This window comes from Rhincodon typus, chromosome 43 (genome assembly GCF_021869965.1).
Source record: "Rhincodon typus isolate 14 chromosome 43, sRhiTyp1.1, whole genome shotgun sequence".
NCBI lineage: Eukaryota > Metazoa > Chordata > Chondrichthyes > Orectolobiformes > Rhincodontidae > Rhincodon > Rhincodon typus.
The window spans coordinates 9,337,408-9,354,496 of NC_063374.1; the positions used below are offsets into that span (position 1 = coordinate 9,337,408).

At 42.2% G+C, this 17,089-nt stretch overlaps 1 protein-coding gene across 1 annotated transcript in view; it reads right to left on the reverse strand.

Annotated features, from left to right (window-relative positions):
- The window catches only part of LOC109920489 (ADP-ribose glycohydrolase MACROD1-like), an 891,059-nt gene that overhangs the window by 382,536 nt on the left and 491,434 nt on the right, over window positions 1–17,089 (reverse strand). Inside the window, exon 4 of the mRNA XM_048619641.1 lies at window positions 13,715–13,831. Coding sequence (XP_048475598.1) covers window positions 13,715–13,831 — 117 coding nt within the window. The remainder of the gene's footprint in view (window positions 1–13,714; window positions 13,832–17,089) is intronic.

The following is a 17,089-nucleotide window of genomic DNA, read 5'->3' on the forward strand; positions in this document are numbered from 1 at the left end:
TGTGATGTTGCTGTGTTCTCCTTCTTGGTTATGGCCAACCATGGCTTGGAGACACATGACTCGGTTGATACCACTGGTCCCATCTGGACCAGCTCAGTATTCTAAGGAACATCCCCCATAGGTGAGGTGTGGCAACCAGCTGGTCTGCATGTCTCCTCCAGGCCAGTTCGTCCCTAGTCTGTCGCGTATATGATAATGGTCCTGTTTGAGCCACCACCACTGCTGGGATCCATTTTTCGCCAGATGTATAATTCCAGATAAGCATAATCCCACCTCTTTGGGAGACTCTTGACTGTGAAGTTCCTGCCCTTCTGGCCATCTGTCCTTCTCGATTTTACTCTATCACCTCTCTGGTCTTTTCCAACTGTAGTAAGTCAAACATGGTAGTCAGCTGTCAGCTGAACATTAAGGACACCAGCAAGCACTGCGTCATCGCACGTGGCATGTTCCTGTACATGTTGAATAACTTGTTGAGTTGCTGTCCTAGCGAACCCTCCCCTTGTGAGACCTTTAAGGCCAACATCAAGGTTTGTGTAAATCTCTCTGCCTGGCTGTTTGTAGCAAAGTAACATGGAGCCGATCTCACATGTCTGACTCTGTGATTTTTTGGGTACTCTTTGAATTCTTGAGCCAAAATCTGTTGACAATCATCAGTCATGACTCGTTTGACGTTCCCAAACCTGGCAAATATTTCATCCAGATGGTCTATTATTGCTTCCACTGATACTGACTTCATATCTGCCCACCTTAGGCCACTCGGAGTGAACATCCACGACTACTAGTACCCGTCACTCTACTTGTCTTGTGAAATTGTCATGAATCTGCTGGCATGGTAATTGAGGCCACTCCCTTGGGTGAAGGGGCAACAATGGCGCCACATTTCTTAGTAATCCTGCTTTTTCCTCAGTCTGGGGGTGTACATTCAGCCATCAAATGGAGCTCCTGGCTACTCCTGTCATTCACACCTTGCCAGGGTGCACTTGGTGCACTTGTTCCAGCACCGTTCCTCTTAATGGTGGAGAGATAATAACTTTCATTCCTCACATTAAACACCATTATGGACAACTCCCACCTCTTGGAGAGGTAAGAGTGTGACTCTCGGTAGTTTCTATGACAAGTCCTTCCTCTCAGGACTCAGTCCGCTACTAAGCTCAAGACCAGATCATTCCAGACAGCATTCCGCACCTGACTTGCTGACACCAGTACCTTGTCTTCCCGGGAAAAGTATATAATTTTCAGGTTCCACTAGAGAACATCTTTAATTCCCGGTAGTGGTGTGTCCTTGACAAGCCGCCTGCATTGCTGTGCTTCTCTGACTGTCAGTATCTGACTTCATACGAGTAGGTTAACAGAGCCTGTGCCCATCTCTGTAGGCATGCTGCAGCCATTGACAGTATTCCCATATACAGACCAAAAATGGAGGTCAGTGGCCTGTGGTCTTGTCAGCAGCACAAAGTGCCTGCTGTAAATGGGTGAACTTCTTAACTCCTAACATGATGCCCAATCCTTCCTTTTCCACTTGGGCATAATTCTCCTCCGTCCCCATTCATAACCTCGATGGGAGTACACAAGCCCTTTCCCATCCACTCAGCAAGATGTGAGAGTACAGCGCCAACCCCATAAAGTGAGGAGTAGGACACAAACTCCACTGGTTACTTTGGGTCGAAATGTGTTAATACTTCCAACATTTTTAAAGCTTGCTTCACCTCCTGGTAAGCCACGTCACACTCCTGGATCTATTTCCATGGTTGCCCTTTTCCTAGCAACCAAATGCAGGGGTTTTAGCACAGTTACCACATCAGGCATGAACATAGAGTCATAGAGTCATACAGTGCAGAAACAGACCCTTCAGCCCAACTCATTCATACCAACCAGGTCTCTCAAACTAAACTTATCCCATTTGCCTACATTTGGCCTGTATCCCTCTAAACCTTTTCTATTCATGTACCTGTCCAAATGTCTTTTAGAAGTTGTAACTCTAACTGTATCTACCATATCCTCTGGCAGTCAATTTCAGAGACGCACCACTCTCTATCTGAAAAAGTTGCCCTTGAGGACCCTTTTAAATCCTTCCCCTCACATCTGAAACCTATGCCGTCTAGTTTTGAAGTCCCCTACCCAAGAGAAAAGACCTTATCTATGCCTCTCATGATTTTATAAACTTCTGTAAGATCACCCCTCAACCTCCTATGCTCCAGAGAAAAAAGTTCCAGTCTATCCAGCCTCTTGTTACACCTCAAACCCTCCAGTCCTGGTAACATCCTTGTCAATCTTTTCTGCACCCTTTCCACTGTAAAAATGCAGGGTGACCAGAACTGTAGTAACTTCCATGTCCCAAGAATGATCTCAGTTGAGACACATTCCCTGATCCAGGGACTTTCAATGATAGCCTCCACCTTCTTGGGAGCCTTGTGCAGCCCCTCACCATCGATTATACGGCCCAGGTACTCTATGGAGTCTTTTAAAATCTCACATTTCTCCCTTTTTACTTGTAGGCCTTGTTCCAGCAACCATCTTTGGAGAATCCAAAATATCATCCACATAATACTGGACACCTCGCAATCCACTTAAAATTTGATCCATGGCACTGACACGATGCCAAAGGGCAGTCGCTTGTAGTGGAACAGTCCCCTGTGTGTCACTTTTGTCAGCAGCAGCTGGGACTCCTTCATAACTCCCAACTGCAAGGAGGTGATGGATCCACTTTTGAGAATGTCTTTCCCCCAGCCAGTCCACTGAATAGGTCCTCAATGCATGGAAGTGGGAATTGATCTGCACCCAGGGCTGGGTTGACTGTGACCATAAAATCACCATAAATCCTCACCATGCCATCTGTTTTTAAGGCAGCGACAATTGGAGTGGCCCATTCACTGGTAGTTACTGGTTCCAGTGCTGCTGGTTCACCAGCTGTTCAAGTTCTGCCTCCATTTTAGGCCAGCTAGCATACAGTACTGGATGGACCTTCAGATTCCTTGGACTAAACTTCCGCTTCAACCCGAGTTTAACTTCTACTCCATTCATTTCCCCAGAGTTTCCATGAAGACATTTTAAATCTGACAAAATTTCCAGCAAACTCATTTTTAAGTCCACCAGCCTATTAGCCACGCCCGAATTTAACTTGAATTCCTGTAACCAGGAGTGTTTAAATAATGCAGGTTGTTGCCTTTCACTGTATAAGAGGCAGTTTGCAATGCTGGTCCCTTCACTGTATTTTTACCAGTACGCAGCCTATCAGTGGCACCACTTGTTCCATAATTGTCATAGTGTGATCTTGGTAAGCTTCAATGGCAGTGCCTTTAACTATTCCCTATGTATTGATTAGGGAGTCCGAGACACCACTGCACCCATATCCACTTCCATCTTTACGGTCTTACTCTCTAATTTGGGAAGAACCCAGAAATGATCAGCCTCATCCAATAGGATGTTTAACTGAAACCCAGCAGACTTCTGGGCCTTCTGTTTCTCCCACAGACCGGCTAACTTCCAGTCTACTTCCTGGCCTGGTGGCATGGACTTTATGCATGGTCTCCTGAATTGTCTCTTTTAACCAGCCCCTTCGCTTGGTCGAGCTATATGGCCCACTCACTTACACCTGCTGATATGGGCTTCTCAAATTCAACACTCCTTGTGGCCACTCTTGCCACATCAGGAGCATTCAACAGTCGGGAACTGCACTCCACTGAGCTTCTGCAATTTAATGCACCCAGGGCTTATCACTCAACTGTGCTGCTCTGCTGGCGGCCAGTTTCATCAAGGTAGCAATTTCGAAAACTGCCTTGAAATCCAGGTCTCTCCTTGTTAGTAGCTTCCGTTGGATGGCTTCATATCAGAGGCCACAAACCAAAATGGTCCCACAAAATATCTTGGAGGAACCATCCAAATTCGTAATGTTCCGCTAACCTGTTTAAGGCAGCCATAAATTGGGCAATAGACTCTCCTTCGCGCTGTACCCATTTTTAAAAATGGAAACGTTCTGTGATCATCAGTGGGTCTGATGCAAAATAACTCCCCAACGTTTGCATAGTTCTTGGTATGTTTTCTCCACAGGTTTCTCTGGTGGCACCAGATGCCTTACAATCATGGAGATCTTGTTCCCAATGGTACTTAAGAAAACCAGTATCAGTATGTCTTTAGCAACTTCATTCACCTTTAAATATGCACCAAAACGTTTGATGTATATTGTCCAACATTCTGTCTCTTCATCAAATGATCCCATTACTCCAAATTGGCCTATCGTTTTGTTTTCCCACTAGCAGGAATTTTTCCCGAGTCTGTTAGCTGTTTGCAGCCCAAGTCCCCTCGGTGAACCATACTCTCTGCATGGCCGCTTCCTCACTGATTGTTTTAGCATACTGTTCTTCTCCTGGCATCGCCTGCAACCCAAGTCCTCTTGTGACTGCTCTCCACGACAATGTTGGTAGTCTGTGAGGGGAGTACTCCCCTCTTCAGCCATCACCTGCAGCCTCAGTCCCCTCACATTCGACATTCTTGGCCTGATCCCTGGTGCGTACTATTCTGCTCTGGCATCACCCGCTGCCCAAGTCCTCTTGCAATCACTCTCTATGATGACTTTGCTAAATTCCCAGGTAAGTTCTCCCTGCTTCAGCTGTCAGCTGTGGCCTGAGTCCCCGCATGTCTCAGCCTGCTCCCCAGTGCATACTTCCCTTCTCTGTCGTCAATTGCAGCCCGTGTCCCCTCATGACCGCTTCCCTCAATGTTACCTCCACAATTCCACGCTGTTTTTGGAGTCCAGGTGACGTCCTTCCTCCTGACGAAGAGAACGGTGTTCACACACTGTTTGTGGCCTGAATCCAAACTTCACCGCCAGTTATTGTGTTTGTGGTTCACTGCTACCAGAAACAGAAGGTGAAGTAGATGAAGGGTAAACTTGTAAAGGGAATACTTGATTGTGCGTCCTCTCAGCTCCATAGTCAGTCCTAGATTGTCTCCCTTAGCTCCCACACTGGGTCACCTGCCCCAGTATCTTAAAAGGGGCAATACCTCACAACTACATACATAACAACCTGCAGCTCGCACAATCTCAAACAAGGCTTACCATCTGCAGAAGCACTGTGCGATCTTTATCATCCACTTAAACCAAGAATCCTCACTTCAAGTTTCATGCGGAGGATAGGATCTCTGACAGCACAACACTTCTTCAGTACAGCATTATATTTTTAGTCCAGGTTATGGTCTGAAATCACACCTTTTAAGTCAGAGAGGCCTACTAATTAAGGCAAGATGAAATGGAACTATTATTATTTCTCTACGTAAGTATTTCATAACACACAGCAAACTGGAAGGTAAAGAGATCCTTATTTAGTATTGCTATGATCTCAGATGATGAATGGCTGGACAAGCCAGATACCAAAATAAAATATGGCTTGACAGATTTTTTTCTTTAGTTAGTGAACATGGTGTTTAGTCATTGAGACATATTTACATGAGGTTACAGATTTTCTTTAACAGAACAGAAATTTATTACTTTTTTTTCAAAAAACAATTTCTAAAGATGGTTAGAATGATTTCAAATCACACAGTAAAATAAAATGTCAACCTTATCCTTGACAGTACCTGTCACAAAGACTCAAGACCAGAGAAATTACATGCCATCTCAATTGTTTAGGGGTCCACTTAATTGAATATTTCCAGGTTCTTTTGTGTGAACTGTGGAGACATTCTATAAGTACTTTCTAAATCTGCCATTGAGTTTCTCACAAATCTGAGAACCTAAACTTTCTCAGTTCTCATAATTTTCACAAAGCAAATCCTTATGCTGAGGTGATTTGTTCCCTGAACTGCCCTGAATCCTCTATCTAGGAAGAAACAAAAATGCTTCTAAACTTGACACTAAGTGTCTTTTGAATGGAATTTTAAAAAAAACCTTCCTCACCCTTAATTCTTCTGAACTAAAAACAAAACCAATAACCTTACATGTTTTTTCTACCTGTTATCAACCCAACAGTACAAACATTCTTCCATTAATACCACTGGTGCCCACAATAACCTACTTTCTGACAAAATTTTGAGTTTAAAGCACTGTTCTGGAAGGGCTCTCTGACTTCGTGATGTTTTTGAAAAAAAAATTCTTCACAGGAATAACCAAAATATACCTCCAACAATTTTAAGATCAGATTCCTAAAATGACATTACAATATATAAATTAGGCACCTTTCATCACAGTATCGATTTCCATATTCATAGTTAGCTAAAAGTGTGGGAAAAATTCATCTAAAGAATAATATGCATCAGAAATCTTTGATGGTCAAAATAGCAGATAATGTCAATATTCACAGTAATTCCCTTAATTTTGAAATATACGGTACACCATTCATTAGTGACATCTGTCCAACAGTTAATTTTAAACCGTCAAAATCAGTAGGGTGGCTGTTTTCATCAAGCTGTCATGGTATTCCAGCAGATGGTGAGCCGTCATTTTACAACTCAAACTCTTTTTAAACAAATCCATTTATCATATTCATTTCGTGTCTCCCTGTATCAACTCTTTTGCACACATAGGGCCTACGCCTGATAAAAATTAAAATATAAACGTGTTCCACTCCACCAACATCAGCCCCTTAGGAGTTACTGGGATAACTGTGTGAAAGGTTCAAAATATATGTTGCAATACGCTTCATATAAGAGATTCCAGACAAACTGAGTCAAAAAAAAGCACTGAAGGTGTCACTGAAAACCATCTAGACCTTCAATCTGTCACCTCAGTGAGTATTCAAACTCCAATGGAGTGGCACAGCTGGGAATATGACTGAATATTTAGTTCGTGTTACAACGAAAGTTGGTGGAATACACAGATTATTTTCCAAGTCCCACTCCTTCACTGCTCATAACAATGATTTAATTTAACAAGGATGGTGATATGGTCAACTATATAGGGCAGAGACTGTGTTAGGTTTAGTATTAAAACAAGTCAGCCGGGTTTCTTTATTAGGCAATAAAGAATAACTCATTTATCATAAATAAAACTTATTCTAAAAAATGCAAAAAATTATTTAGAATCAGCTTGAACTATGTAAACATACATAACTACCTTTCTAAAAAAATACTAACACACACACACTCTCACACAGACACACTACACACACACACACACACTACACACACACACACATACTACACACACTACACACACACACTATACACACACACACACATTTGGGCAGGTGGCACTTAAACTCAGGAGAAAACGGTTAATTCATGGATTGTTCCAAATGGTGTTCTCTAACTGATGTTATTTTGCACATGCAAACTGTTGGCCATGGGGTGTGTCTTCATGAACAGTTATAACTGGTTGAATTACTTTCACTGGATTCAATGAGGTCGATTCCAAAATCCTCTTCAGGAACTGTTCACAAGTAGCAAAGTTAACAAAGGGTTCTCAGTATTTATCACCCATCCCTAGTCGCTCTTGAGATGGTGGTGGCAAGCTGCCTTCTTGAACTGACGCAATCCATGTGCTGTAGGTTGACTACAATGTCATTAGGGAGGGAGTTCCAGAATTTTGATCCAGTGATACTGAAGGAACAGCGATATGTTTCCAACTCAGGATGGTGAGTGGCTCAGAGGGGAACCTGCAGGTGGCAGTGTTCCCATGTATTTGCTGCCCTTGACCTTTTGGTTGGAAGTGGTTGAAGGTTTGGAAGGTGCTATCAAAGGAGGCATGATGAATTTCTGCAGAGCATCTTGTAGATGATGCACACTGCTGCTACTGAGCATCAGTGGTGGAGGGAGTGGGATGCTTGTGGATGTGGTGCCAATCAAGCAGGGCTGCTTTGTCCTGGATGGTGTTCAGCTTCTTGAGTGTTATTGGGGCTGCACTCATCCAAGGGTTATTCCAGTACATTCCTGACTTGTGCCTTGCAGATGGTGGACTGGTTTTGAAGAGTCAGATGGTGAGTTACTCACTGCAATATTCCTTGCCTCCGGTCTGCTCTTTTATCCACTGTAACACTGTATTCTACACTCTGTTCTGCTACCCTGATGCACTTTGTATGGTACAATCTGCCTGTGTAGCATTCGAAACGACACTTTTCACTGTATCTCGGTACGTGTGACAACAATAAATCAGTTGAGTCCCGTCAATGGTAACCCTAAGGATGTTGATAGTAGGGGAATTCAGTGATGGTAACAACATTGAATGTCATGGGGCAGGGGTTAGATTGTCTCTTATTGCAGATGGTCATTGTCTGGCGTTTGTGTGGTGTAAAATGTTACTTGCCACTTGTCAACCAAGCCTGGATATTGTCCAGATCTTGTTGCATTTGAACACGGACTGCTTCAGTACCTGCGGAGTCATGAACGGTGCTGAACATTGTGCAATCATCGGTGAACATCCCCACTTCTGACCTTACAATGGAGGGAAGTCATTGATGAAGCAGCTGAAGATAGCTGAGCCTCGGACACTACCCTGAGGAACTCCTGCAGAGATGTCCTGGAGCTGAGATGATTGACCTCCCAAAACCACATCCATCTTTCTATGTGCTAGGTATGACTTCAGCCTGCGAGAGTTTTTCCCAATACCCATTGATTCCAGTTTTGCTACGGCTCCTTGATGCCACACTCGGTCAAATGCAGCCTTGACGTCAAGAGCTGTCACTCTCATCTCACCTCTGGCATTCAACACTTTTGTCTATGTTTGAACCAAGGCTGTAATGAGCCCAAGAATTGAGTGGCCCTAGCAGAACCAAAACTGGGCATCGCTGAGCAGGTTATTGCTGAGTAAGTGCTGCTTGATAGCACTGTTGATGACACCTTCCATAATTTTATCAAAAGATGATCAAAAGTAGGCAGATGGCGCAGTAATTGGCCAGGTTGGATTTGTCCTGCTTTTTGTGTACAGGACATACCTGGGCAATTTTCCACATTGTTGGGTGGATGCCAGTGTTGTGACTGTCGTGAAAGAGTCTGGCTAGGCAAGCAGCAAGTTCTGGAGCACAGGTCTTCAGTACTATTGCTGGAATGTTGTCAGGGCCCGTAGCCATTTCAGTATCCAACTGCTTCTTGATATCATGTGGATTAAATTGAATTAGATGAAGACTGGTATCTGTAATAGTGGGGACCACTGGAGGAGGCCAAGATGGGTTATCCACTTCGCACTTCTGGCTGAAGATTGCTGAAAATTCTTCAATGTAATCTTTTGCACTGATGTGCTGGGTTCTTCCTTCATTGAGGATGGGGATATTTGCGGAGCGTCCTCCTCCAGTGAGTTGTTTAACTGTGCATCAGTATTCAGCACTGGACTGGCAGCACTGCAGAACTTAAATCTAATCCATTGGCTATGGGATTGTTTAGCTCTGTCTATTACTTGCTGCTTTTGCTGTTTGGCGTGCAAGTGGTCCTGTTTGGTAGCTTCACGAAGTTGACATCTCATTTTTAGATATGCCTGGTGTTGCTCCCTGCATGTCTTTCTGCACTCTCCATTGAGCAAGAGTTAATCAAGCCTGGCTTGATGGTAATGGTTGACTGGGGGAATATGCTAGGCCATGAGGTTTCAGATCATTCTGGAGTACAATTCTTTTGCTGTTGATGGCCCACAATGCCTCATGGATGCCCAGTCTTGAGTTGCTAGATCTGTCTGAAGTCTGTCCCATTTAGCATGGTGATCGTGCCACACAATACAATGGAAGGTAGCCTCAAAAAGGATTCTCACTTTGTCTCCACAAGGACTGTGTGGCAGTTGTTCTCACCAGTACTGGCATGGACAGATACATCTGGAGCTGGCAGATTGGTAAGGATGAAGTCAACTATGTTTTTCCCTCTTGTTGGTTCCCTCACCACCTGATGCAGACCCAGTCTAGCAGTTATGTTGTTTAGGAATCAACCAGCTCGATCTGTAGAACTGCTGCTAAGCCACTCTTGGTGGTGGACATTGAAATCCCCCACTTGAGTACATTCTGCATCCTTGCCACTCTCAGTGCTTCCTCCAAGTTTTGTTCAACATGGAGGAGGACTGATCCATCAGCCAAGGGAGGACAGTATGTGGCAATCAGCAGGAGGCTTCCTTGCCCACGTCTGACCTGAAGCCATGAGACTGCATGGGACCAGTGTCAATGTTGAGGACTCCCAGGGCAATCTCCTCCTAAGTGTATACCACTGTGCCTCTAACTCTGCTGGGTCTGTCCAAGACATATCCAGGGATTGTGATGTCTGGGACGGTTCTATGATTTTGATTATGTCAGGCTTTTACTTGACTAGTCTGTGAGACAGCTCTCCCAATTTTGGCACTAGCCCCCAGATGTTAACAGGGAGGATGTTGCATGGTGGCCAGGGCTGTTTCTGTCTTTGTCTTTTCCCGTACCTAGGTTAATGACAGGTGGCCGTCCAGTTTGATATCTTTGTGGAGACTTTGTAGCAATTGATACAACTGAGTGGTTTGGTTGGCCATTTCAGAGGGCAGTTGAGAGTCAACCAAAACATTGTTGTGGGTCTGGAGTCACATGTAGGCCAGGCAATGTGAGAATGGCGGATTCCCTTTCCTGAAGGACATGAGTAAACCAGATGAGTTTTTCCCAATGATTGACAACTGCTCCATGTCATCAGTAGATTCTTAATTCCAACTTTTTTAAATTAAATTCACATTTTACCAACTGCCATGGCAGGACTTGAACTGGCTGTCCAGAACATTGGCGGAGTTTCTGGGTTAATAGTCTAACTAGGTCACTGGGTCATTGCTTCCTTTGAAAACTGTCTTTTGTTAAAAGCTCCAGTCAATATTATTATACATTAATATTTGGTTCATACATCTTTATACCAAAAGACAATCTTGCAAGGCACCAGATAATGCAAAGTTCCTTGATCCTATTAACTAAAAATCAAAAGACCAGTAATTAAAGTTTTTATAAATGCACACATGACATGTATCAGCTACTATGGGTATCACCCAGAAACATCCAATTTCTGTGTTGAAATCAACATATTTCCTGGTCTGTACAGCTCAGATATACACAGCATTTGCCAATATCATGCTTTAAGGAGATTGAGGAGTTGCCATTAGAGAGCAGAATAAGTAGTTCTGGATGCAGTGCCAAAATTGTTTTTGTTGGTATCTTAAATGCACAAGTCAGCCAAGCATCTCACCTATTACAGATGGTAAACTACCTTTTGCACTGTGTGCACTACACAAATTGAAAAGATTACATGGACACAGATGAATATGCAATATTGAATAAATGCAGTTCTCTGATAATAGCAAGGTGCTAAAACTTTCCTGGTGTAGAAAGCCTCTGAGAAAATGTACAATATTTTCTACCTCCGTATCTGTATATATTGTCCATTACATTTCAAGAAAATCTTAAATAAAGAGAAAGACAGTGAAACATGTAAACTACACAAAATAGCAGAAAAGAAACTCACTGATGGACAGGTAATAATCACTACATTAATTAAGAACATTCATAGAATCCTGGAAAATGACTTAAAACATCTGAGGTGATCTGCTCTTGAACAATCACACTTAAAATGAAAAATGCTGAATAATAACAGACCATCATGCAGACTTTTATAATCTAAAAAACTAGCTGTACAACTAAGAAAAATTCAGAACATGTATGTCACCATTTCCAACAAGAGAGAATCTAACCATCGCTCCGTGACATTTGGTGGCATGACTGTCACTGAATCCCCCACTATCAACAGCCTGGGGGCTTACCATCGACCAGAAACTCAACTGGATGAGGCATATAAATACTGTGGCTCCGAGAGTACATCAGAGGCTAGGAATACTGCAGCCAGTAACTCAACTCTTGACTCTCCAAAGCCTTCCCAACATCTACAAGGCACAAGTCAGGTAGATCATGGAATACTCTACCTTTGCCTGGATGAGTGTAGATCTAACAACATTCGAGAAGTTTGACAACACACAGCTGCCCACTTAAACAAAATCTATCTAACGCCTTCAACATTCAATTTCCTATTACTGATGCAAAGTGACAACAGTATGTACAACTTATAAGATGTACTGCAGCAATTCACCAAGCCTGCTTAGACAACAATTTCCAAACCCACAACCTATACTACCTGGATGGGCAAGGGCAGCAGATATTTGGGAACACTTTTCCTGATAAGCTAAACACAATTTCAACTTGGGACTATTGCTGCTATTCCTTCCCTATCCCTGGATCAAAAGCCAAGAACTCCCTGCCTAACAAAACTGTGATGTATCTACATCATACATAGACTGCAGTGACGGGAGAAGGTGGCTTGCCACCACCTTTCAAGGACATTTAGTAATAGGCAACAACCCACATCCTATAAATGAATTTTAAGAAAAAAATGGAGGCAAAGCTATATGCATGACATGAAGAACAGCATAACCTCATGATCAGGGTAGGACAATGCACCCTGAATAGCCAGTTAGAATCCTAAACATCCAGTGTTTGCATTTTGACATTCTAGAAAAGGAGCTTTTTTTGGCACACTGACAATTTTACCTGAATCATTTCTTTGTTTGAGTGCTCTCAAGTTAACAGTTAAAGTGCCTTTAACTTTCTTTGCTGCAGTAATGACCACATGACACTGAATACAAGACATATTTTGGAGTTACTTCAACAGTTTTTCTCACATTGCTTTTGTGTCTTCACTGTCAGCTTCATTAGCCTGACCAGCAGCAATGCCCTCAAAGTTGGCAAGTCACTCTTTTTTGGGTCATCAGCCAATGTTGTGTCATTCTGGAAGTGGATGCCCTCAGTTCAAGGACAAACTTTGTAGGGTTGTCTCCAACTACTCACTTGCTTTTCAAGGTAAAGAAATCATTCATTAGGCAAGCCAAGTTCAATGTGCTGCAGCACTTTCCTGCAACCTGTCCTTCTTTGCATGTAATGAACTAAATGGAAAATGATCATGTATCTCACTGTAGTTCTGCTATGGATCACTTAGGCTTTTTAAAACAATCTCTTGGGAACAGCAGTGTGACCTCAATTTTTTTTTTAGGAATACTATGAATGGACAGGATGAGTCTCTGACAGTCACAAGTTCTTACGTTTAGTTTTAACGAAAGCATGTTATTTTCTCTGCATTCCATAAAAAAATCTCAAAATGATCAGACCATGTTAGAATCACTCTGAGGGAAGTAAAATACAAACACAGTAAAACCACCTTGTGTATTATACATTAATGTGTTCACTCATATAGCACAGTGTGTTCTCTCCTCACTTGGTATTTTATTGTCAGTAGGTGCAGACGTAGAACAGAAAAATTGAGGTCAAAGAACTTTTACTGATGACTGTTTTTTAAATCTTAAAAGTAATGTGCTTGGTATTGTTTCAGATATAAGGAAATCAAAATCACCAGCGTATCTGCCTCCTGCTCTCCTGCACTTTGAAGGGATACAAGAAAAAACAAAACTTTCACCAATAATCCTTTGTTTCAGACATCTCATCAGTGCTTGCAAACTTAAAACAGTTTGCAGTGCTGTTCAATGCTACATCTTTCATGGTGCATTTTTCTAAAACTAATAATTTTAAGTTGAACTATCGCATTGATAAAAACAGGATTGAAAGGATGAAATTTGGCTAAAGAGCGAAATTGAACTCTATTCAAACTCCCTTCTGCGTTGTATCAGCCTCTTCATTGGAGCTAGTCTTGATTAAACGTAAACACAAGTGTGATTGCAGTGACTGGTGCAGAAGGGATTTCCGTAACATGGAAGAAACAGCTTGTTTTGTGTTAACAGGAAAAAGGCGATGTTATCTTTACTCACACTTGGCAGGCAGGCAGTAGCCACTGGTAATTTTAGCATCTCCAGTTTTACACCCTCCCAGTGTACTGCACTCCTTCTGCAGCAAAGGCCCAGCTCCTGCATGGACAGCGCCGTCCACTGCAAAAGAAAAGCACTATTCAGAATTTGCATAATTTCTCATACTTTGACAGTGGTCACAACCAAAGAGAACAATCTGGTTGTCAATCTTATAATCAAGTATGCTCAAAAAATACAGTACCAATAAAACCTTGATTCAACACACAATATTTCTGGTATAAATATTTTCATTAAGTTTACCCCGAAACAGCGTCATTAATTCACTGGTAAAATCCATTTGGTCTTGCTCATCCAAAACTATTTAGGTGGCAACTTGTTTTTCTGTTCCCTGGTTTCTATGCACTGTACCTACAGCATAGGAAACTTCTATACATCTACACAACTATTCCTGCTCTGTGTGCATCTCCTCCCACCTTACCGCATTTCAAATATAATTTTTCTTAATTAATTCTTCATTTCCTCCCTTCAATTTATTCCTTCTTCAATGCCTTTATGTTAAGATAAAGTTTAATGGGCACATAGTTCTGTTCATTACAAATCATCATTATCACCATATAATATCTGCACCTTTGTTTCTTTGTGTGTGTTTGTAATGTGTTTATATGGGCTGGATTTAGCGGTCCCGGCATTACACGTAGTGGCAGATGCATTCAGAGGCAACAAACCCAGCCCATCAATGAGAAAGCCCATCAGGTCAAGCTCCATTCAGTCATTTCAGAGTTAATGTTGACTTCTCAATGTATCATAGACCTCAATACTCAAGAAGCTTGTGGCTAATCAATGTCTTTACTCTTCAGAAAGCTTTTCATTTCTGTCTTGAACTACTCAATGATTGAGCTTTTATAGCTCTCTTGGATGGTGACTTCCCAAAATTCACCATCTTCTAAGAGAATAAATTCGTCTTCATCTCAGTCTTAAATGGCCTCAGCCAGGGAAACATCTACATCCATCCTGTATTCCCTATAAAAGATTTGCGAGTTTTCAAACAGGTTACAAGTTACCAGGCAGGGAAAAGTCTCAAAAAACTACTGCATAATTACAATAACATTGAGTTAACACGACATGGCAAAGGTATGTGCTCTACCAAATATATTCTTCATTTATTCTTCATGTGTTAACCTAGACAATAAACATTTGCAGGCCAATGAATTGCAAAATATTAAGGAAGATAGAGCTGGTGAATGGTAGGAGGTGAGACAGAATGATGAGGAACCATCCATCTCTTCACAAGGATGTGCAGGGGGCACAGTTACAAGGCCTTAGCTGAGGAGCCCAGGAACCCAATCTACAAATTACAATCAGGGAGCACAAATCTTATTAATGTTGGCAATGGCATAGTGGCAAATTACTTGAACTCATTGTATGTTGTATTTACACTAATGCATTTTTTCTAGCAGTGTAGGAGTATTGCTGGACTCATGAGCACGGTGGGTGTAAGTGTTCACAGCAGTTGCCCAGAGACTGCTATTGATTGTTTCTTTTCAAACCAGAATCAGTTATCTGTGTGAGGAGTGCTTAACATAACATGGCTCTGTGATTGGCTTTTGGGCAGGTGGGTAGCTTATATGTGAACAGCAGAGTGGCAAAAAGCTTCCAAACTATAAAAAAGCCAGTATTACTCCCTGTTTGCAGAGAAGTAATAAAGAATTAGAAACTCACGAGCTACTATTGGATATCGAATCACTTTTTAAGAGGTTAGAACATAGAACATAGAATAATACAGCACAGTACAGGCCCTTTAGCCCACAACATTGTGATGACCTATTATCCTACTAAGATCAATGTACCCTGCATACCCTACATTTTACTATCCTCCATCCGCCTATCCAAGAGTCGCTTAAAAGTCTCTAAAGTATCTGACTCCACTACCACTGCCAGTAACGCATTCCACACGTCAAACACTCTCTGTGTAAAGAACTTACCTCTGACATCTCCCCTATCCCTTTCTCCAATCACCTTAAAATTATGCCCCCTCATAATAGTCATTTCCGCCCTGGAAAAAGTCTCTGACTATCCACTCTATCTATGCCTTTCATCATCTTGTACAACTCTATCAAGTCACCTCTCATCTGTCTTCGCTCCAATGAAAAAAGCCCTAGCTTCCTCAACCTTTCTTCATAAAACCTGCCCTTCAGTTCAGGCAGTATCCTGGTAAATCTCCTCTGCACCCTCTCTAAAGCTTCCACATCCTTCCTATAGTGAGGTGACCATGAACGGAACACAATATTCCAAGTGTGGTCTAACCAGGGTTTTATGGAGCTGCAGCATAACCTCGCGGCTCTTAAACTGAATTCCCCTGCCAATGAAAGCCAACACACCATATGCCTTCTTTACAATCCCATCAACTTGGGTAGCAACTTTGAGGGATCTATAGACGTGGCTCCAAGATCCCTCTGATCCTCCACACTGCCGAGAATCCTGCCATTAACCCTGTGTTCTGCATTCAAATTCAACCTTCCAAAATGAATCACTGTTTGTCCAAAGTGTTTGCTAAGAAAAATGCCGTATCTACTACCTCAATAAGAGTGAAAGTTTCTGCTGCTAAGGTACTTCAGCCTTCAGACGTGAGGAAATATCTTTTTCACCCAGAGGGTGGTGGGAACCTGGAACTCACTGCCTGTAATGGTGGTAGAGGCAAAAACACTCATGACACATACAAAACACTAAATGTGCACTTGCAATGCCAAGGCTTTTGGCCAAGTGCTGGAAAATGGGATTAGAACAGCTAGGTGTTTGCTTTTGATCGCTGTGGATGAAATGGGTCGAAGCACCACAGTATTTTGCTTTCATTGGGTATCTTTGATAGTGCTATAAATCCTTATCACTCTATAATCATCAAGTTCAGTAAACAGGGCTGGGTAATCTTAACCCAACATTTTACATTGTGACTAAACCATCCTTTACTACCAATGTTATACACTAGATGATAACTATATTTAAACAGAATCCAAGTCCACACTTTTATTGGGTGTTATTTCATCAACCACATGCCACAAAACTCATACCCAACTGCATACTAACTCCCCATATTTATGCAACCAATTCACACCCAATTAGCCCCTAATTAATATATTCTTCACTGGTTTTCCCATTTCATTAGGTCCCAGGCAATCCCTTCAGACTATACTGGATGATAACAATGAATTCAATTCCCCCCATGGCAGTTGGTAAAACTCGAATTCAATAAAAATCTGGAATAAGAAGTTGTTGACCAGGTAACCATTGTTGATGGACAAAAAAAAACTCATATGGTGTGCTAATACCCTTTAGTGAGGGAGATGTGTCTTCCTTACCTGGTCTGGCCTATATGTGACTCCA